This window comes from Capra hircus, chromosome 14 (assembly GCF_001704415.2).
Source record: "Capra hircus breed San Clemente chromosome 14, ASM170441v1, whole genome shotgun sequence".
Taxonomy (NCBI): Eukaryota; Metazoa; Chordata; class Mammalia; order Artiodactyla; family Bovidae; genus Capra; species Capra hircus.
The window spans coordinates 40,162,330-40,184,896 of NC_030821.1; the positions used below are offsets into that span (position 1 = coordinate 40,162,330).

At 38.0% G+C, this 22,567-nt stretch overlaps 1 protein-coding gene across 1 annotated transcript in view; it reads right to left on the bottom strand.

The window, feature by feature from the left end:
• ZC2HC1A (zinc finger C2HC-type containing 1A) overlaps window positions 1-10,811 on the bottom strand; it is a 50,097-nt gene extending 39,286 nt beyond the window's left edge. Inside the window, exon 1 of the mRNA XM_005689117.3 lies at window positions 10,714-10,811. Within this exon, the coding sequence (XP_005689174.1) occupies window positions 10,714-10,729 (16 nt within the window). The 5' untranslated portion in view covers window positions 10,730-10,811. The remainder of the gene's footprint in view (window positions 1-10,713) is intronic.

Sequence of the window (22,567 nt, forward strand, 5' to 3'; positions counted from 1 at the left end):
CAAGATCTAAAGGAAAACATGACTGAAAGTGAAGGGATGGACAAAGGTATTCCATACAGAGAAATTTATAAAAAAAACCTAAGTGGTAGACTCATATCAGACAAAACAGACTTTAAACCACTGTCTTTAACAAAAGACAAAGTAGGACATTACCTAATAAAGAGATCAATCAAAGAAGCTACAACAACTGCAAATATAAATGCACTCAACAGATACATCTAAATGCATAAAGTAAATATTAACAAGCAAACAAACAAAAAAGAAATGGACAATAACAGTAGGGGACTTAAACACTCCACCTACATCAATGACCATATCATTCAGAGAGAAAATTTATAAGGAAACACTGGCCTTAAACCAAATGGTCTTAACATATATAGAATATTACATCCAAAAGCATCAGAATACACTTCTTTTCAAGTGCACATGGAACATTCACAAACCATATAACAAGTGGTTGTTTTGCGGTAGACAAGACTCCATGAATTTAAGAAGACTGAAATCAGATCAAGAAACTTCATGCTGAGACCAGGAATCAACTACAAGGGAAAAAACTGTCCAAAAACCCCACAAATATATAGAAAAAACTGCACAAATATATAGAACTAAACAACTAATGGGTCACTGAAAAAAACCCCAAAGTAAAAAATATCTGGAGACAAATGAAATCAAAAAACACAATAATCGATAATTTATAGTTGCAGGAAAAGCAGTTCTAAGACGGAAGTTTATAGCAATACAAACCTATCTCAGGAAAAATCTCAAATAAACAACCTAATCTTACACCTAAAGGAACTAGAGAAAGAAAAACAAAACTCAAAAATTAGCTGAAAAGAAATCATAAAGAAAATAGAACTAAATAAAATAGAGACTAAAAATGATTTAAAAAATCAATTAAAATACAAGCTGGTTCTTTTAAAAAATAAAAAATATTGATAAAACTTCAGCAAGTCTCATCAAGAAAAAAAGAGGGCTCAAATTAAAAAAAAGATTAGAAATGGAAATGGAGACGTTACACTTAACACCATGGAAAAACAAGTGATAAGAGATTACCATGAACAATTTAAATGCCAGTAAAATGGATAACTTAGAATATATGGACAATACAATATCCCAAGACTGAATCAGTGTTGATACTGAAATCTTGTCACCTGTGACAAAATGGATGAGCCTAGAGGGTACTAAGCTAAGTAAAACAAGACAAAGACAAACTCTGTATACTTTCACTTACATGTGGAATCTAAAAAACAAATGAACAAACTTACAAAACAAGCACAGTCATAGACACAAGGAACAAACAGATGGTTTCGGGGGTGGAGGGCGGTGAGGGGGGGCAGGAAATAGGTGAGAGCTATTAAAGCATACAAACTCTAAGTTAAAAAATAAATCAGTCACAGGTATGAAATGTACAGCATGGGAAATATGGTCAGTAATACTGTACTATCTTGCATGACAGATATTAACTAATGTCTTGCATGACAGACGGTAACTAAACTTACCATGGTGATCATACTGAAATGTAGAGAAGCATCAAATCACTATACTCTGCACCAGGAACAGAAATAGTTTATAGTCTTTATACTTCCCAGTACTTTATACTTCCCAAACAAACTCACAGAAAAAGAGATCAGATCCATGGTTACCAGAACTGAGGACGAAGGAAGATGGGAAAGTACAAATTTCCAGTTCTAAGTAAGTACTAGGGATGTAATGGACAATATGATAAAGATAATTAACCATTCTATATTGTATACAAAAGTTAAGAGATTGGATCCTGGGAGTTTCTCATCAGAAGAAAAAAAAAATTTGTTCTTTTATTTTGTATCTGTGTAAGATGAGAGATGTTCACTAAATTTACTGTGGTAATCATTTTATGATGTATATAAGTCAAATCATTACCCTGTATCCCTTACACAGTGCTCTATGTCAATTACATATACAAAACTGGAAGGAAAATAAGATAAAAACAGATGATACAATTTGGATGATGAAGCCATTCTGGGGATGGATAGTGACGACGGCTGCACAGCCATGTGAATGTACTTAATACAACTGAATTGTACACTTAAAAATGATTAAAACTGTAAATTTTATGTTATGTCTATTTTTTCACAATATAATGGTTTTAAACTTAAAAAAAATAAGGGAGAAATAATACTGGAGATTAAAGAGGTGGCTTCCTAATATGATTAGGGAGTCTCAAATAGAAAGAATGTTGTCCCCACCAACCTCAGAAGTATTATGCTTTAAGGAAAAGATCACCTAGTTACTATGCATTATGTAAATTGTTGATTTTTTCATACACATAATATTAAGATTCACTGGACCAGCAGATTGAAATAATCTGACATTAATGAATCTGACACAATTCATTAAATAAAGAAGTTTCTGCAATTTTCACAAAATCAGGTTATTATAATGCATCTTTCATTTACTTTCACATAACAAATTTCCTCATACATACACATACACACTCACTGCATTCCTTGGGATCTACATAACTAAGTCAATTTGTCATTTTATTTTCTAGCCAAATACCACACCTAAATTTACTTCTATACCTGCAATTTTCATTAAAATGACAAACGTAGTATCCTTATCATATTTTCTACTGAATACATTGGCAAAGGAATACATCAAGGCTGTATACTATCACCATGTTTATTTAACTTATATGCAGAGTACATCATGAGAAACACCGGCTGGAAGAAGCACAAGCTGGAATCAAGATTGCTGGAAGAAATATCGATAACCTCAAATACACAGATGACACCACCCTTATGGTAGAAAGCAAAGAAGAACTAAAGAGCCTCTTGATGAAAGTGAAAGAGGAGAGTGCAAAAGCTGGGTTAAAACTCAACATTCAAAAAACTAAGATCATGGCATCTGGTCCCATCACTTCAAGGCAGATGGGCAAACAATGGAAACAGTGACAGACTTTATTTTGGGGTGCTCCAAAATACTGCAGATGGTGACTACAGCCATGAAATTAAAAGGTGCTTGCTCCTTGGAAGAAAAGCTATGACCAACCTAGACAGCTTATTAAAAAGCAGAGACATTACTTTGCCAACAAAGGTCCATCTAGTCAAAACTATGGTTTTTCCAGTAGTCAGGTATGTATGTGAGAGTTGGACCATAAACAAAGCTGAGTGCTGAAGAACTAATGCTTTTGAACTGTGGTGTTGCAGAAGACTCTTGAGATTCCCTTGGACAGCAAGGAAATCAAACCAGTCAATCATAAAGGAAATCAGTCCTGAATATTCATTGGAAGGACTGATGCTGAAGCTGAAACTCCAATACTCTGGCCACGTGATACAAATAATTGACTCACTGGAAAAAAAAAAAAACAAACCCTGATGCTGGGAAAGACTGAAGGCGGGAGAAGAAGGGGACGATAGAGGATAAGACAGTTGGATGGCATCACCAAGTTGATGGACGTGAGTTTGAGCAAGCTCCAAGAGCTGGTGATGGACAGGGAAGCCTGGTGTGCTGCAGTCCATGGGGTCACAAAGAGTCAGACATGACTGAGAGACTGAACTGAACTGATTTTACTGATGGTTAGAACTGTTTTATCAGAAAACCATTATCTTTTAGAAGTGACAAACTCATGATAAAAGTACAGTTATTGACTTCATATATATGTTGTTGCAAGGCATTTATTGAGTCCACAGAAAACTTATTAGGAGAATCAAAACAGACATTGGTGGGAACACAATCAAACAGTAACAGAAGAATGTTTATTCTTGCATACTTCAGGTGTCCCTCTGCCCTATTTCAGTGGCAGAGAGTGACTATTTGTCATGTCAGATGGAAGTCAATGCCTGGACGGTGGCAGTTAAGCTGTGAACAGTACAAAAGCATAGCTAAGCTTTGCCTGATTTGTCCTTTCCAATAACAAAGACTACGTTATTTAGGGAGATCAAAGCAATTTCATTTATCTGGATCACTTAATTCCATTAATTATCCAGAAAGCTGAGGCAGTTGCTGGCAGCTGAATCCATTAGATATGTGAAGATTAGAATGTCTTCATAATGACTGTCAAAGTGATACCGCATACTACTTGCCTATTTATAGTTTTCATGTCTTCCTTCAAATTCCAAACAATGACTTGAAAATGTATCAATATAAAATGCTGAACAGTACCAAGTGTTACTTGCTTCAAAGTATATTTTAGTATTTCCTTGTTAAATAGATAACAAAGCAAAATCTTTTGAAAATTAACTTGAAAAAAATCAGTTAACACATGGAAATAATGTGAGTGCCTACTTGAGTCCCTACCAATTGCCAAGCATGTACCAAGCAATAGTGACACAAGCAATCACTGCTTGATAAAGCCAACAGTCTACATGATTTACTTCTTTGGTTCTATATCTAAGAACCAAATTCTCCTCCTTTCTTTTTTTTAAAATACAAAAGCTTAAAACTTAATATAACAGCAACAAGAATACTACCATAAAATCAACTCCTGGGATTAATTCCTACAAGTCATCAAACATGTCAAATTGTATTTAAAGAAAAAGAAAATTATTATCACCAAAGGCATAAAAAAGAGAAAACAGCATTACAGAGAAAACATTTTAAATTATTTCCAAAAATAAGAAAAAATTAAAAGTCATTATGTTATTCAAAATATATATATATATATATATATATATAAATTTAGTTTTCTCTTATACAGCATAGCCCTATAATCCACAAAATATGTCACGTGTGTTGGCATCAACATACCCTGGAAAGAATGTCTACCAACTGGTCATGATAAGCAGCTTAGGCTTTTAGTCACGAAGCCACAGTTTGTCCTAATGGCAATGTTCTAATGCTCTTTACAATAGAAAAGGCACTGGAATTCGTCTCATACTATCTAAGTCAAGTCTCAGCTCTGTCACTTAGAACTATGACTTGCTGGGCAAGATATGAAACCTCTCTAAGGTTCACATTCTTCTTATATAAAATAAGGATATTAGATTAAATGACCTAGGAGCACCCCTTCTAACTCTAATACACCATAATAAATATAGCATATTTATCAGCTCATCCTAGATTTCAGTATTTCACAGTCACCCTTAACCTACTCAGCACACAGTCTTCACCCTTCATTCACTTTAGTGACCGGCACTCCAGCAAAAACAACCACTGCTAAGACAACTTAGAAAGCTCCATCTCTGGACTCTTAAAATACACAAGCACTCTTAACTACAGACTTCTACAATCAACCTCTCGGTCACTTTCTTGATCTCAGAGTGACTTGCATTTTCCTGATAACCCATTCCTGGTTGTACTTCCATTCCTAGCCATTCTGAATTTGACTAGTCACTTCCACTACTTCTACCAATCACCCTCAAATCCTTTGCTTATGGTTAAATGTCTGGAAAATGCTAGATTAAACAAACAGGTTTTCTTAGAGTAGAACTTCCTCAGTTTTAAGAGAGAGAGATTTAGTATGCATTATTTCCCCAACAGAAATCCTTTCTGTGCCTAAAAGTTATTTAGGACCAATATCCTGAGTAGCATATTTTTTGAAACACCAGCTTACGTTTACTGACTAACTCTTCTCTACCTTTCATTCACTCCCAATCTGAAATACAGGCAAGCTTTATCAGGACTAAACACTGTATTAAAATAGACACATATGTTGATTCAACAAGTACTTACTGAGCACCTACCATGAGACAGGAACTGTTCTAGGAATTAGGCAAACAGGAATGAAATTAGGTATGAAATGGATGAAAATAGGATGAAATATGAAAACAGGACGAAAACAGGGATGAAATTAGGCAAACAAGATGAATCAAAGATCCTGATCTCACCAAGCTTCTACTCTTTGGGGGGAAAAAAAAATCACTTTTTTTCACCACCTGACATTTTATATATTTACCTGCTTATATGGGCTTCTTTAGTGGTTCAGATGGTAAAGAATCACCTGCAATGTGGGAGACTCAGGTTCCATTCCTGGGTTAGGAAGATCCCCTGGAGAAGGGAATGGCAACCCACTCCAGTATTCTTGCCTGGAGAATCCCAAGAACAGAGGAGCCTGGCAGGCTACAGTCCCTGAGGTCGCAGAGTCAGACACGACTGAGCTAATAACACTGTTTATAAAATGTTTTTTAGTGAAAAGCACAGTGCAACGACAGAAAAACAGAACAGAGTAAGGAGAGAGAAGATGGTCATAATACTATGTGTGTGTCTGGGAAGTAGATACCATCAGGTAAAGTTTCTTCAATTAGGAGACAAAGACCTTAAGAAACAGAAGCAACTGATTACCATTAATCTATTAATCATCAAATTGAAATGCCTCTTGAATCCTCACCTTACTGGACCTTCCTATATGATGAGACACTGCTGACCAATCCCTTTTCCCTTTAAAGCCCTTTCTCTCTTGGCTTCAGTGATCTTTCTTTCTCCTAAGCCCATGTGTTTCGGATTTCACAAGCCAGCAGGGTTGCACCTGGTCAGTACTTAGGTCTCTAAGAACACCAAGTGCTACAGGCTTTTTCAGCATACTCAGTAAATATTCATTCTGCCCCTCTTTCCTTTCTTGACAATTTTGAAGCCTTTTTAAAGACTGCCCCTTCCTCTAGTTTCCTTTCCTGCTCAACCTTAAAGCATCAGTTCCCCCCAAGTTTTTTTTTCTTCATTTTGTTAAATATAGCTTCGCTTAGCAAACATACCTATTTTCTGTCACTAATAAGCTGATGACTACTAAAAACTCCAAACAGACATTTACAGGCAGCTATAAAACTTTTCCACCAGATATGCCCTGAGAACCATACAAATACAACATTTCTAAAGCCAAAATCATTACCTCATCTTCCAAACTTGTCCTCTTGGTTAAAGATAGTATTAAGTCTTAATGCAAGCTACAAAACTGCTTTATCCTTGATTCCTCTTCCCTCCCACATCCAGCAGTTCTATTTTATCTCTCCATCACAGAAATGTCTTCTATACCTATCTCCCCTCTTTAATTTCTGCTGCTTTTGCCTTAGTTCAAATCTTTATCACATATACACGTTTCCAGCCTCTCCCTTCTCCAATCTATTCTGCTGCCACAATTATCTAGTGAGATTGCCCACAACCCCTTCCAAGTCTGCTATGTTTTACCTACACTGAACTACTCTTAAGTTTCTAACACACTTCCTGGGATTTTTATCCATCCAATAAACAAGCACTAAAGGGGGCCTCCTATGTACTAGGCAGTTTTCCAAATGCTTAATATATGTTACATCATTTAATACTTAATATAGTTCAGGTAGATTGGAGTGTATTAGCTCCAAAGCTAAAAAGAAACAAAGCAAGGATCCAAGCACAGATCTGTCCAATACACTGGCTATTAAAATAATATGGCATCAAAGTCAGTACCAAAAAAAGAATGAATTAAGATAAATTAGTAAAGATGATGAATTAATTATCAGTTAAACCAGTGCTTAGATTAGGGAAAAACAAACAAAAACCCCTAAAGGGACAGCGTGGCTTTCTTCAACTATATCAAGAGCTACATTAGAAAAGAGCAATCAAACTTTAATCAAGTTTTAGAGGGCAATACCCTAAGCCCTACTAATTTTAGCAGTCCAAAAGAGGACTAGACAGGAAGATCTGTCACAATTGTTGATAATGACTTATCAACATATTATGAAAGGAATGACAATACATATGGATAAAACCTGCTTAGGGTTTGTCCTCTCTCCATTTTACAGATGAAAAGCTTTAAAGAGATTGAACTTTCCCAAGTCTAGAACTACTTTTATTGCCTTTAGACATACCTATAGTGCATGGTGGTGGTTTAGTTGCTAAGTTGCACGCTCCTCTGTCCATGGAATTCTCCAAGCATGAATACTGGAGTGAGTAGCTGTCCCCTTCCCCATGGGATCTTCCCAACCCAGGGATCAAACCCAGGTCTCCTTCATTGCACTTGGATTCTTTACCATCTGAACCACCCTGGAAGCCCAAGAATACTGGAGTGGGTAGCCTATACCTTCTCGAGGGGATCTTCCCAACTCAGGGATCGGACTGGGGTCTTCTGCCTTGCAGGCAGATTCTTTACTAGCTGAGTTACCAGGGAAGCCCCAAGAGTGTGATAATCTTCAATGAAATTTTTCAGGAGTCCATATATTTTCTGATTTTAAAATCAAGTTTAGTCTGCTAACTGGCTTCAATTAAAAACATGGGTTTAATTCCTTTTAATTTAATGCCAAGCTATACTATATTTGCTTAATTACTATGGTAAAGAATCCTTCTGCAATGCAGGAGACGGGTTTGATCCCTGGGTCGGGAAGATCCCCTGGAGAAGGGAATGGCAATCCACTCCAGTATTCTTGCCTGAAAAATTTCTTAGACAGAGGAGCCTGGCAGGTTACGGTCCATGGGGTCACAAAGAGTCAGACATGTCTGAGCAACTAACCACACAAACACACATGGTATGTATTAAGCAAATTCTCAAAGATTTTCTACTGAATACTGCAATATGAGGTTCATTAGACACCTTTGATATGCTGGATTTTAATTTCCAATAGGGAAAAACTCTATCTTTTACTGTACCAATGTATCACTGTTTATTAAACGAAGTCACAGAGGAATGAATTAATGAATTCCTCATTAAGACTCAAAGTTCTTCTTTATAAAGTGTGACCTAACAAGGGCTAAATTTTTAAAAGGAGGAGGAGAAAAAGAAAGGCACTAACTAACTTCAACAAAAGTCTCTGAGAGCTTTTATTTTATTAAAAATTTTTATTACCATTTGAAATTACCAATATTCAACTGTTTTGCCCTAGAAAAAGGATAACTTCATATATTGTAACCTAATTCATTACAATTAACACACCATAACATTGTTAATGATAGCAATTTTGTTTAAAAAAAATTAAATGAGTAAAGAAGTACTGTTTAACATGAAACATCACAAGTTGGGCCCCTAAAACATACCCATGATAACATAACATATTACAGCAGAATTCATGTTTTTCTTCACCCATGTAATTGGGTATCATAATAGGTTGTCATTGTATTTTAAAAGCATTCTTGGTAAGATTTCAAAAGTAATGTCAGCACTGCTAAAACATAAGATTCACTAAAATGTAGGTTCAATGAGAAGAGCGCTTTGACTTTTTATTTTTTCCTGTATCCCCAGGGCCTCTCATAGACAAAGTCATTTATCTAACAAATATTTATTGAACACCTACTTTGTGTCAGACATTGTTTTAGATGCTTAGCATAAATAAATGAAAAGTCAGATGAAGATCTTTGCCTCAATTACAAATGCTAAATAATAGAAAAATAAAGCTTCAGAAAAACCATTCTAAAGCACTGTATGTGTATTAAAATAACTTCATGAGAAATGCAGGACCCATGATCCTATGCTAAAATACCATCATATGTTTGAAAATTCATTAAAAAAAATAATAAGCTGTCTCCAGGAGTTCTCTAAACAAAAACACCTTGAGTAAGGAATATCATTACACTTCCTACTTCATGCAAACTTTTGAGTGATCTGCCTAAAATAAACTAAATAAGCAAAGAACAATAACTTCATTTGTTATAGTACACTGCTGCTGCACACAAACAGAAAATCATCACAGGTCTCGATTATCTATCATCCTCAAGGTGGTTAGTATGAGAGCATCACCTAGGAGCAAAAGCATGAAATAATATCATACTCATTACTGAATTTGCTTTTTGGTGAGACTAGGTCACTGCAGAAAGTTATCAGTTATTACTTTTCTTTTCATAACACAAGTTAATAATTTACTCTCCAGCATACAACAATACACAGGGCTCAATGCCTCTGTTTATTGATTCCACCTGAATCTATGTAAATTAAGAGGAGGAAAAAAAGCTAAATCATTGCAACAGTATCCCACCGTTCTGTTAGGGTTATTCTTCATTAGAAGGATTAAGCACAATTTGAAAAGGAATCTTGAAACTGCTGTTGCTGATGCTATTTTCTTTTTTTCCTTTGTTGTCTTTAAGAAAATGCTGTATTACACAGGATGACATAGGTAAAGAGAACAGAGAAGTGAAAGAATTGGAACAAAGCAAGATCTGGAGTCCTGCTACAGCACAAAGATAAACCCAAAGATAAAGAATCAATGCTGGCTTTTCCTTACAGAGTCCTCGTGAATAAACCCTTAAACCCTTCTGTTAACCTATTGTCCCGGCTCTAAAACGCCAGTGACACTTCCTCGGGAGATGCTCTCGGCACTCTTCCCACAAAAGATGCTGCAGAAATGGAAAAACGGTTACCTAGGGAAACCAAGGAAAGTGGCCAAGGAAAGTATCAGCAGCTCAAGGTTGGAGACACACCCCGGGGCTCCAGCAAAAGCTGGCGGTGGGGAGGAGGCAGACATGAATGGAGAGTCCGCTTTGCAAGGAAAATAAAATTCGGTCAGAGGCTGTTATTACCAATAGGACACTCAGGTAGTGAGGCAGACCAGAAAATGGTAACAAGGGATTTGCAGGCGTTTACCAGAGGCAGATCAGGCTCGTGGGGTAGGGCAGGGGAGCGCATCAGGTAAAAACCGTTTGAGGAGGGGTAGCCTAAGGATCATTAGCTCGACCGTGTCTGGGGCTGCAGAGAGCCCGATCATCCCGGCCTCCGAAAGAGCGGCGGGGTCCACTGCTATGGAATCTGCCCTTGCCTCCCCGGTACCGAGGTCCAGGGCAGACCCTTTTCCCCGCCACCCCACCCTCAGGCGCCCCGCCCACATCCTTTCTTCTCCTCACCTTCCAGTCCCTCCATTGCGCCAACGCTTCGGGATCCGCCGGACTCCTTGAGCCGCACCCGCCACCGCCGCCGCCGCCCAGCTCCCGCTGTAGCAACCCGGCCGCACCTCCCACCTGCTAATATTCCGAGCTCCCATTGGTCCGGCGCGGGAGGGGCGGGGGGGTTACGAAGGGACGGGGCCTCGAGGTGGCCCGCCTCCTGCCGCCGCTGCGCGGAGGCCGCCCAGCTCCGCGCTTCTACAGCGCGGGTGAGCCTGCACCGCGCTGGATTGCATTTTGCCGCCCGAAGGCAGGCTTTGTTCGACTCTCGCCTTGTTTTTCTCACGCCTTAGCCTTTTGTTTAGAATATCTCAGCACCTCAGGGTTCCCGTCAGCAGTCCCTCAATCAAGTGCAGTTCTGAATTGCCATCTGTCCCTCTCTGAGGACTTGAAGCAAACACGCAAACAAACCCTGCGTCCTGCACACTCTTGAGCAGCACCCTCTCCATTCCCCGCTGTGTAATCACATTTCACCGGAGTGTATTTCCTAGACTTTCTCTTCACACACGGATATGTGAGTCTTAGGACCGTTTTCCTACAGAAATCGTACTTTCTATCTGGAATTGTGGAACTGAGATTTCTCTCTCGGCCTTCAGAAACAATTTCCTCAGCAGAAAAGCTTGGGCCGAAAATTAAAGTGAAACCCAGAGCTACCTTCCTCTTCGGCTACTTTTGGCCTTCCCGGGCCCCAGACTTGGAACTAAAGTAGTCGGTCGGCGCCCCAACTGAGGTGACATAAAGCTACGTTTGATCAGGGAGTTTAGGGGGGAAACTATATATGACAGATGGAAGCCTGTTTCTGTGAAAACATCTTGGGATGAAGGTAACTGCAATACTAGCTAAAACCTCTGCTTAACAATCTAACACATTTCCCCAGAACTAAATGTCTTTGAAATTTTGATTTAGATAAGCCGTCTCATTGGCTAACTCTAGTATACGTCTTGGCAATTTGTCAGTATTAGTGTAATTTACCTAACAAATCTTACATGAATTCTCCTACTACTCTGTTCAGTTGCAAAATGTTGACATCATATCTAAGTTTGTCTGCTTATAAAAGTACCTAACTTACAAACCAGAAGCCTTTATGAAGCAAGAGTTCTATTCTCCACCCAAGAATGCCTTATAAATGAGTAATCTGAGCACTTGGGGCTTTCCAGGTGGTCCTAGTGGTAAAGAACCCAATTGCCAACCAGGAGACGTAAGAAACTCTGATTCAATCCCTGGGTCTGGAAGATCTCTTGGAGGAGGGCACAGCAACCCACTCCAGTATTCATGCCTGGAGAATCCAATGGACAGAGGAGCCTGGCAGGCTACAGTCCATAGGGTGGTGTGGGGAAATTAACAAGATGGTGCCAGTTAGGCTCTCTCTCCCCATGTTCTCAGGGCCTTCTCACCCATGTTCTATAAACAATGGTTTTGAATGATTATGTTACAGCCAAAATCACATATAGCACTGCACATTTGCTTCAGGAGGTACTCACTTGGTCATGGGCTACTTTGTGTGGTGGGCCTGTGCGACCTTCACCATGAAAGCTCTGGTTGCTGCTGCATTGGGGCTACATTGGAGAAACATCATCGTTATGTTACATGAGGTTATGTTATGACTCTGTTATGGCTTCATTATGGTTATGTTGTGACTGTTGCTATGGTGCTGCGTCAGCCAGGAGAGAGACTGTGATATGGTGCCAGACAGGCGAGAATAAACCTGTCTGCAGGTCCTATGGCTCCTCGAGTCTCCCTCCAGCCTCAGCTGGCACCTTGCCTACTCTGGGTTCAGCAAACAGTGCAAACAGTGTGAAGAGAGAGACAACCGGTGTCAGGAACAGGATCAGCAATACAGGTGGCAAAGAGTTGGACACAGCTGAGGCAACTTAGCACGCAGACACGAACCAACACCTGAGGACTACACCATCTCTTACTGGGAAGGTGATTTTAGTATGTTTGAATGTGGTGCAGTCTATCTCTGATATGGACTCTTGAGACATGCCTGTCTCAACTCCTCCTCTCCCCCTAGTTCTGCTCTGGTTTTTTGATTCTTTGAGATTTGAGATCCTAGGCCTAACTGGCCAGCCCACAGCCTTGCCTGCCACTTAGTCACCTTGGAAATGAGTGGGGAAAGGTCCTTTGGTGCTGCTAAGACTAAAGTTAGAATCAGGGAGGGGTGGGGGATGGGAGTGCTTTAAACAAGCACTAAAAAGGAAAAACTACCATTGGAAAAAAACCCAAAATAGAGAAAAAACTTACTAACTTACTTTACAAATCACAAATCTTGAACTGAAGTCAAGTCACAAATGGAATTGGCTGATACACACCCTATTGGGTATAACTGCTACCGTAACAACAATACAGTAACAACAACTGCTACAGTAAAAACAATAATAATGATAATAGTAATGATTTTGAAAAATTATGTCAGGCATGTTTTAGGTCCTTTTCATATAGGCACTTATCTAATCTTCAAAACAACTCTACAAAGTAGATATAATTTTCATCTTTTAAAACTAAATTTTGAATTTCTAGAAGTCTCAGAGATTAAATTTTTGCTAATATTTATGCTCTTAGTGAATGATGAAAGTGAAAACTGCTCAGTCATGTCCGACTCTTTGTGACTCCATGGAATTCTCCAGACCAGAATACTAGAATGGGTAGCCATTGCTTTCTCCACCAGATCCTCCCGACCCAGAAATCGAACCAGTTTCTGCTGCATTGCAGGCAGATTCTTTACCAGCTGAGCTACATTAACTTGGATTTAAACTCTAGTCTGTCTGATTCCACCTATAATGGATGATTTCATATGACTCCTCACTTCTTCCTCATCTTGCTTTCTAATTGCCTTAAATGTAAATTCAGATAATTCAGATTGGTTATTCAAAGTGTATTTGTGTAGGCATAGCTACTGTGAATCTTAACTCTCTAAAACGTGCCTACCAATCTTTAGGAGTAATGTTCTCTCAACACTCTTATCTACCCTGGCTTCTTCAGCTTTCCCTGGTCCTGACCCCTGGGTGAAAAAGACAATTTCTTATCTGCCTTTCCTTCCTCTGCCTCCTACGTGCCTGGCCCAAAAATGTCTTTGGTCTTAATGTACTCTTCTGGCTTTTCTTTTTCTTGATCTACTCCATTTTTCTGTGACATACTCATTTAACAAATATTTGTTGAGTACCTACTATGTTTCAGGCCCATTTCATTTCAACCCAGCCATTAAAATGAACAATGCTCAGTTTCTCCTTTATGTTTCAAAGCTTTTATCATTCATATTTTTTTTATCTTGCCAGTGGTCTTTTTAGCTAATGATAACATTCATAGAGGAGTGTGAATTAAAGGTCTTCCCATATCCCTGTCATAAAAAAAAAAAAAGAAAACAAAGGTTCAGAGATGTTTACTGACTCTATCCAGTTTACAAAATTACTAAGTAGCTGAAATAGATACTGCACCCTTGTCTGATTACATCATATCCCTGATTCTTTCCCCTTCACATTACTTTCCCTTCAACCACCATTCCCTGGAGTCCATCCACATCCACATCTCATTTGCACCTTCCAAAGAGCTGAGCAAGCTACATATATCTTCTTGTTTCAAAGCTCCAATTTCCTGATGGATCTTACACAAAGATCAATTTCCCTCTCAGAGATATCCCTTGGCCCTCATTCAAATCCTTTTCAGAATACAGCTGAATGAGATTCTGAATCTCAATTTATATACCCACTATCTATACCCTCATAAAAAATTGTTTATACATTTAGCAACCATAATAAATATGATAATTTTCATCAAAAACAAAAGAGATGTTTTTTTTCTTAAAGGGAAGAAATGACCAAACAGTATTCTAGGTTGAAGAACCATATTCTGAGTTAGCTCTTATTAGTTTTATTTTTAGACTGAAGTAAAACGAAAAGTTTTATGTGTTCAGGGACATAGTTATAGTACTGAACAAGAAAACATTAAGAAAAGGAGAAAAGAAGATCCTAAGGCAGACTTAATTGCCTTCATTGATTGGAGGGTTACTCTATTCACAGTGTGAAAGTGATTGTTCTACTTCTTTCTCCTCTAGTTCCATAAAGAACTGCATTTCTTTCAGGATTCTCTGCTCTCCTCCACTTTCAAAACTAATTCCTAGCTGCAAAACGATGAATTTTTTTAAACCTTCAATTATGATCCCAGCTCTCCATCTCCGCCCACTATCATTCCAAATCTGAAATTAAAATCTATTAATTCAAATACTTATTGAGATACTCCTACATATGTAACACTGTTCTAGGCACAACAGGGAGCTCCGAAGAAGTCTCTTTGGTTTCCAAGAAGATAACATCTAGTAGAGGAAGCCTGAGCAAGACATAATACAGAGCAATAGAGGACAATTCAATGGACTATTAAGTTGAGGTCCAGCTTATAAAAGTAATTGGTTCTAAATAAACATTCATTTAGAGATTCACCTATGCTACTGTATAAAACACTAGTTTATTGCTTCCAAGTGCTGAAATGTATTTTACCGAATACATATACCACATTTTATTTACTCCTTCCTGCAGTGATAGGCACCCAGCTTCCTCTAACTTACAGCTACAATGAACATCTTTGTGACTGTCCCCTTATGAACCTGGGCTCAAGTTCCTCTGGGATGCATCCCTGGAATAATGGATTGCTGGATCACCTTCATTTCCAGTAAGTACGCCCAGATTGTTCTCTGCAATGTCTGTACCAGTGTATCCTGCCACCAGCACTGTTTAAAGAATACCCATCTTCCTGTATCTATTTAATACTGGCTTAGGTCTAATTTTTGCCAGTCTACTGAGAATCAACAGTTGGGAATCTCTTCATATATTTGTAATTCATATTTGACTTTCAAGGAATTGTCTAATTTAATCACTGTTTTATGGGGTTTCCCTGGTAGTTCAGTGATAAAGAATCCACATGGCAATGCAGAGACAAGGGTTCAAATCCTGGTCAGGAAGATCCTCTGGAATGGGAAATGGCAACCCACTCCAGGATTCTTGCCTGGGAAATCCCATGGACAGAGGAGCCTGGTGGGTTACAGTACATGGGCTCACAAAGAGTTGGACATGACTTATTCACTGAGCATGCACACATGCATCCCTATTTTATATTGTGATTCTCATCTTTTTGATGTGGATTTGTAAGTTTCTTTGTATATTTTAGATTTTAAGCTCTTGCTGATTTTGATTAGTTCAAAAATATTTTTCTAGGCTGTCAAATATTGGATATCTTTGTCTATGATGCCTATAATTGAATAGAAATCCTTAACTTTAATTTTGTCAAGTCCATCAATATATTTTATTTAGGAAATGTGCACTTGAGGTTTTATGAAAGTTCTCTTCACCTCTAGATTATGAGGGTATTTGTTTACATGTTTTTCTGAGTGTAGCCAAACCTAATCCTAAGAAAATGGAGACAATTTAAATTCAGAGTAGAGAGGACAACAACATTTTTTTCTAGTGTCTTTTAAGTTAAGAGGTAACTCTAAAAATTCAAATAGGAACCAATGCCCAGAACATTTTGAGACTTTGTGAATTTCAGCTTTATCCAGTTTTGCCCTTTGTTGCCAGGAAAGCAAAGTATTTTTAGATGCTCCTTTTCCCACCTGGAGGAAAAAAAAAACAGAAGAAAAGGGAAATTTTGAGTTCTTTCCCCCATGCTTTATTGTTAATCATAGCAGCTTCTCACAACCTTTAAAACAGTTTCCTTTAAGTGTTGTAAAGTATTACAAATAAATATTATATAATGATGATGATGTCAGGGTATTTATACTAAGAACAAGGAAGGAAAATTTTTAAATCACCTAAATGAATACCTTGGCACTCCTTTATGATTTTAAAAGCTTTATGGCTCTGTTTCTTAAAACAATTATTAGATCCTCCAGTTTCTGCAGCTACCTTTTAATGGAAACAACTATTTATGAATTCACCCTATAAAAACATGCTAATTATTAATATAATTGATCACTTGGCTTTGCCTTAAGAATTAACAGGTAAAAGTAAAAAACTAAAGCTCTAATTTTCATTGTGGATACACATGTTATTAGAATTATCTGCCTCTAACTATTTACACGAAATGCCTACATGTGCAAACCTATCTTTCTAGAAAAGTTGCTTTTTACAGTTTTACTGTGAAAGTACATTATTCTCTTTACTTACTTTTTCCTTAGAATGTATTTCAAAAGTATAGGTAGACTATATTGTTGACCTAATTTTATCATATAAATCCAACAATTGTTTGCTTGCTATTGCCAAGAAACAGAATTGCTTAAGCTTATTCACATTTATGTTTCTTAGCAGCTGACAGATAATCAACAAAACAGAAATAAGAATCTCTTCTGGTTCTGTTTCCAAAACATAATAAATCTTATATAAGAAAGAGAAATTCCATATAACAAGATATTAGTATTCATAGGAATTTAATTTTTATATATTAAGGAGAAGCAGTTTTCAGAGCGTTTGAATTCTGTAAAAGACTATATGGATGTTAGTAAGTCTGACTTGAGGAGTCAGAAAGCCCTGAACACCTTTGCACTGCTTCTGTTCTTTTTATGAACATCACTGGCCCTTTGTACCAAAGGTTATTGTTGCCCTGTTCTCAGATTCCCTTTGTGCTGGAAGGTATACCCAGCCCCACTTGTTAATTATGTTGGCTGATAACCCATGGCTACTTTCTTTCCCCTGAGAGGTTATGGTCTCACCATCAGGGAGGCAGCCCACAGCCAGTGAGTGACTGACTCTGGGGTACCACAAGTTAACCTTTGACTCAAGGTGGGCTGAAGCCAGTCTTCAGGTAAGACTGTATCCCTGCTTACCTTTCTTCTACCCTATTGCCCTACCTGCTTCCTTCACTCAAGAAGAGTCTCCTAACAAATCACGGCTGCAAGACTCTCCCTGTTAGTCCTTGCTTATAGGGAGCCTGAGCAAAGACTCCTTTATAGATAGACAGTAGTGCCAATTTAATGAACAAGTGCCGTTATTAAAAGTTATTTCAGCCCATGTCCAGTAGTACCTGAGTTGATAATAACTATACAGAATACCAGCTATTCGTTCAGTGCTTTTGATAATTCTCTACATTTTTGTAGGACGTTGTTGTTTTAGAGAATCTTGGTTTAATATTTCAATAGATGGTTTTTTATATTTAACAAATATTTATTTTAAAATATTTAATAAATATTTGCTAAATGAGTAAATAGATGTGAATGAATGATATAGTTTTAAAAATAGCTCTTTGAGGTAGGCAGAGAGTATTTATTTAATACACAATGGTTATAGTTAATATGAATACCATTTATAATATGAAAACCATTTCCCGTATAGTTTCATGTGATCCTCATAACGTGCCCTATCCTTTTGATTTTCATTTCAAAGAAATAGAGAGTCAATTAGAGTAAGTGACTTTTAAAAATTTATAGTGAGTAAGTGGCAGGTCGTGGTGTTTGTTGCTATTTCGTCGTTGTCATGTCCAACTGTTTGATATCCCATGGACTGCAGCCTACCAGCCTCCTCTATCCACAGGATTTTCCGGGCAAGAATACTGGAGTAGGTTGCTATTTCCTTCTCCAGGGGATCTCCCTGACCCATGGACTGAACCTGCATCTCCTGCATTGCAGGCAGATTCTTTACCACTGAGCCACCTGGGAAGTGGCAGGATTAGAATATGTAAATAGATTCTCTAACTTGAGATACATGACTGTAGCATAACTGCTTTTTCTAAGTAAGGACACTAAGTCTGATGAGAATGACAAAAGGGAAGGCACTAGATTTATGTTCTCTCTCAGATCACGAAAGAGAGGACTGATAAACTGTCCATGGAATGAAGTAAGTGGAAGTCATCTGAATTATTCTTTATTTTCTCCAATGACAGAATCCATGTGCGATGGTTAGTTTAACGTGTCGATTTGGCGAGGTCAAATGTTATTATAGATATACTACAAAGGTGTTTTCTGGATGAAATTAACATTTAAATTGGTGATTTTTTTAGTAAAGCAAATTGCCCTCCATAATTGCCCTCTGACTCAAAGAACGTGAATTTGAGCAGACTCTGGGAGACAGAGAAGGACAGGGTAGCCTGGAGTGCTGCAGTTCATGGGGTTGCGAAGAGTTGGACAGGACTTAGCAACAACAGCTCCATAATGTGGGTGGGCTTCAGTACCATCAGTTGAAAGTTTACCTCCCCTTAGGAGGAATCTGGCAGCAGAGTGCCTTTGGACCCAAACTGCAATTCTACCCTGGGCCTCCAGCCTAATAGGACCTACAGATTTTAAACTTGCCAAGCTTATACAATCACAGGAGCCAGTTACTTAAAATCAGTCAATTAATCAATCGATCAATCAAATAAATCAATCTCTTTCTCCCTTTCTGTAGATATAGATATAATACTATTGGTTCTGTTCTCTGGAGAACCCTAATTAATATATTAGGTTTGCCCAGGTAGTTGAGGAACCAACACCTGGAAAGCAGCAAAGTAAAACCAAAAATATTCTCTGGAAGAATTCAAACCTTTATATAACCCTGACTCAATTCACATATCCCACTGACAGCTTCCAAATGTCACTGTTCTCCTTTGTTCCTATCCTCTTTTCAGAGGTAGATACTTCTTTTTGTGTCTCAGTTTGGACACACAGAGAGAGGCAAACTATGGCCCAAATGTCAGAAAATAAATCTATAAAATATCTTAACAATCTCCCACAACAACCTTACTCTAAAAAAACCCAGAAAGGTTTATTAAAAGACTGCCCAACATGGATGGTTGGTTAACTAAACCATGGACTAGAACCCAGGTCTTCTGACTTCTGGTCCTTTGCCCTTTGTATTTCTTTATATACAAATTTTTCATACTGCAGTTCTAGACATTGTAAGAATAAAAGCCTGTGACTTCAAGGAACTTAAATTCTATTTCACTGAGCAAAAACCTATGAAGGCTATAATAATAACGATAATATATGACAGATAGCAAATAACATATTGGATATAATCAAGGGATAAATGAACTCTATAGAAAATAAGAACTAAATAGTCAAAGTAGACATATTAATTCAGGCTGAGTTTCCAGGGAAAGATTAATGAAGAATTCTAGGTACTAAGATGATGCTGTGAAAGTGCTGTACTCAATATGCCAGCAACTTTGGAAAACTTATCAATGGCCACAGGACTGGAAAAGGTCAGTTTTCATTCCAATCCCAAAGAAAGGCGATGCCAAAGAATGCTCAAACTACTGCACAGTTCCTCTCATCTCACATGCTAGTAAAGTAATGCTCAAAATTCTCCAAGCCAGGCTTCAACAGTGTGTGAACCATGAACTTCCAGATGCTCAAGCTGGATTTAGAAAAGGCAGAGAAACCAGAGATCAAATTGTCAACATCTGCTGGATCATGGAAAAAGCCAGAGAGTTCCAGAAAAACATCTATTTCTGCTATATTGACTATGCCAAAGCCTTTGACTGTGTGGATCACAACGAACTCTGGAAAATTCTGAAAGAGATGGGAATATCAGAGCACCTGACCTAACTCTTGAGAAACCTATATGCATGTCAGAAAGCAAGAGTTAGAACTGGACATTGAACAACATACTGGTTCCAAATAGGGAAAGGAGTATGTCAAGGCTGTATATTGTCACCCTGCTTATTTAACTTATATGCAGAGTACATCATGAGAAACGCTGGGCTGGAGGAAGCACAAGCTGGAATCAAGATTGCTGGGAGAAATATTAATAACCTCAGATATGCAGATGACTACCCTTATATCAGAAAGTGAAGAAGAACTAAAAAGCCTCTTGATGAAAGTGAAAGAAGAGAGTGAAAAAGCTGGCTTAAAACTCAACATTCAGAAAACTAAAATCATGGCGTCTAGTCCCATCACTTCACGGCAAATATATGGGGAAACAGTGGAAACAGTGACAGACTATTTTCTTGGGCTCCAAAATCACTGCAGATGGTAACTATTGCCATGAAATTAAAAAAGGCTTGCTCCTTGGAAGAAAAGTTATGACCAACCTAGACAGCATATTAAAAAGTGGAGACATTACTTTTCCAACAAAGTTCTGTCTAGTCAAAGCTATGGTTTTCCAGTAGTCATATACGGATGTGAGAGTTGGACTATAAAGAAAGCTGAGCACCAAAGAATTGATGCTTTTGAACTGTGGTGTTGGAGAAGACTCTTGAGAGTCCCTTGGACTGCAAAGAGATCCAATCAGTCCATCCTAAAGGAAATCACTTCTGAATATTCATTGGAAGGACTGATACTAAAGCTGAAACTCCAATACTTTGGCCACCTGATGCAAAGAACTGACTCATTTGAAAAGACCCTGATGCTGGGAAAGATTGAGGGCAGGAGGAGAAGGGGATGATAGAGGATAAGATGGTTGGATGGCATCACCAACTCAATGAGCATGAGTTTGAGTAAACTCCGGGAGTTGGTGATGGACAGGGAGGCCTGGCATGCTGTGGTCCATGGGGTTGCCAAGAGTCAGACACATCTGAGCGACTGAACTGAACTGAACTGAGGTTCTAAGAATGAAATTCCTACAGAAGTTTACAATCTAGATGGGGCAATAAGATATTTTTTAAAATGCTAGGAATATATGCTTACATACAGAATATGTACAATGCTAAAATTAAAAATTTCGGTCAAAAAGGCAGAGGAGTTATAGGAAGAGAATATTCCTATGGTTTGGAATTGGAAAATGGATTGTAGTAAGGGGATTTTGTAATTGTTCTTTTAAGATGGGTAGGATCATGACAGGTATTTTGGGTAGGCAGTTGATTACAGGATGAGCCAAGGTCATAAAAGCAGGAATGACAATGTAAGCTCAGGGGAGAGTGAGAACCTGTTGAGAATGGAAAATTAATTAGACAAGTATTTGCTGAGCACTTATTAATATTATATGTAGGGAACTTAAATTGGGCCCAGATTACAGAGGATCATGAGTGCTAGGGTCTCAGATTAAAATTTATTTCATAGACAGTGAAGAGTCTTCAGCCTTGATTTTTGAACAGGATTAAACATTTTTTAAATGTAATTAAGATGACTATATCCGGTAAAGACAATGAGCAAGGTGATCTCTTAGAAGGACAATGAAATGACCTAAGCATAATATGATAATGGTTCCGCATATTGCTGGTAACAGAGTTGGTAAATTCAAGGATGTGGTTTTATGACATTTGATATTATCATTCTACAGGAATGATATCTTTATGAATCTTCCCTTGTCCACTACTCCAGCCACCACTGGGCTAACTTAAGTAAATTATACATGAAAAATAGTAGCAAAATATAAAACAAAGTATCACTTTATTATTAGCTGGGCTAATGTCCAATAACTTCGTTGTAGAGCTATAATAAAGCTTGGTGGAACTTGATAGTATAAGTATTATGTTAGTCATCTCAGGCTGTTTTAACCAAATATCATAATTTTCTCACAGTTCTGGAGGCTGGAGTTTGAGATCAGGATAGCTGCAGAATTCAGATGAACACTTTTCATGGCTGACAGATGCCAGCTTCTTGCTGTGTTCTTACATGGCAGAAAGAAAAAGACCGCTCTATTCCTCTTCTTAAATGGCCACCAATAATATTGGGGTAGGGCCCCACTCTTAGGACTTCATTTAACCTTAATTACCTCCTACATCCAAAATATAGTTACAGTGTGGGGTTTGGGCTTCAACATGTGAATTTGGGGATGAGAGAGAGACACAGTTCAGTCTATAGCAACGTATTTTCTAACATGCTATTTAATATTAAAAGATAAAATGTGACATACAGTATGTATGGCACTGTAAACTCCATGGCTTTCTGACAGTAAAGGTTAATGCCAACTGAGAAGAA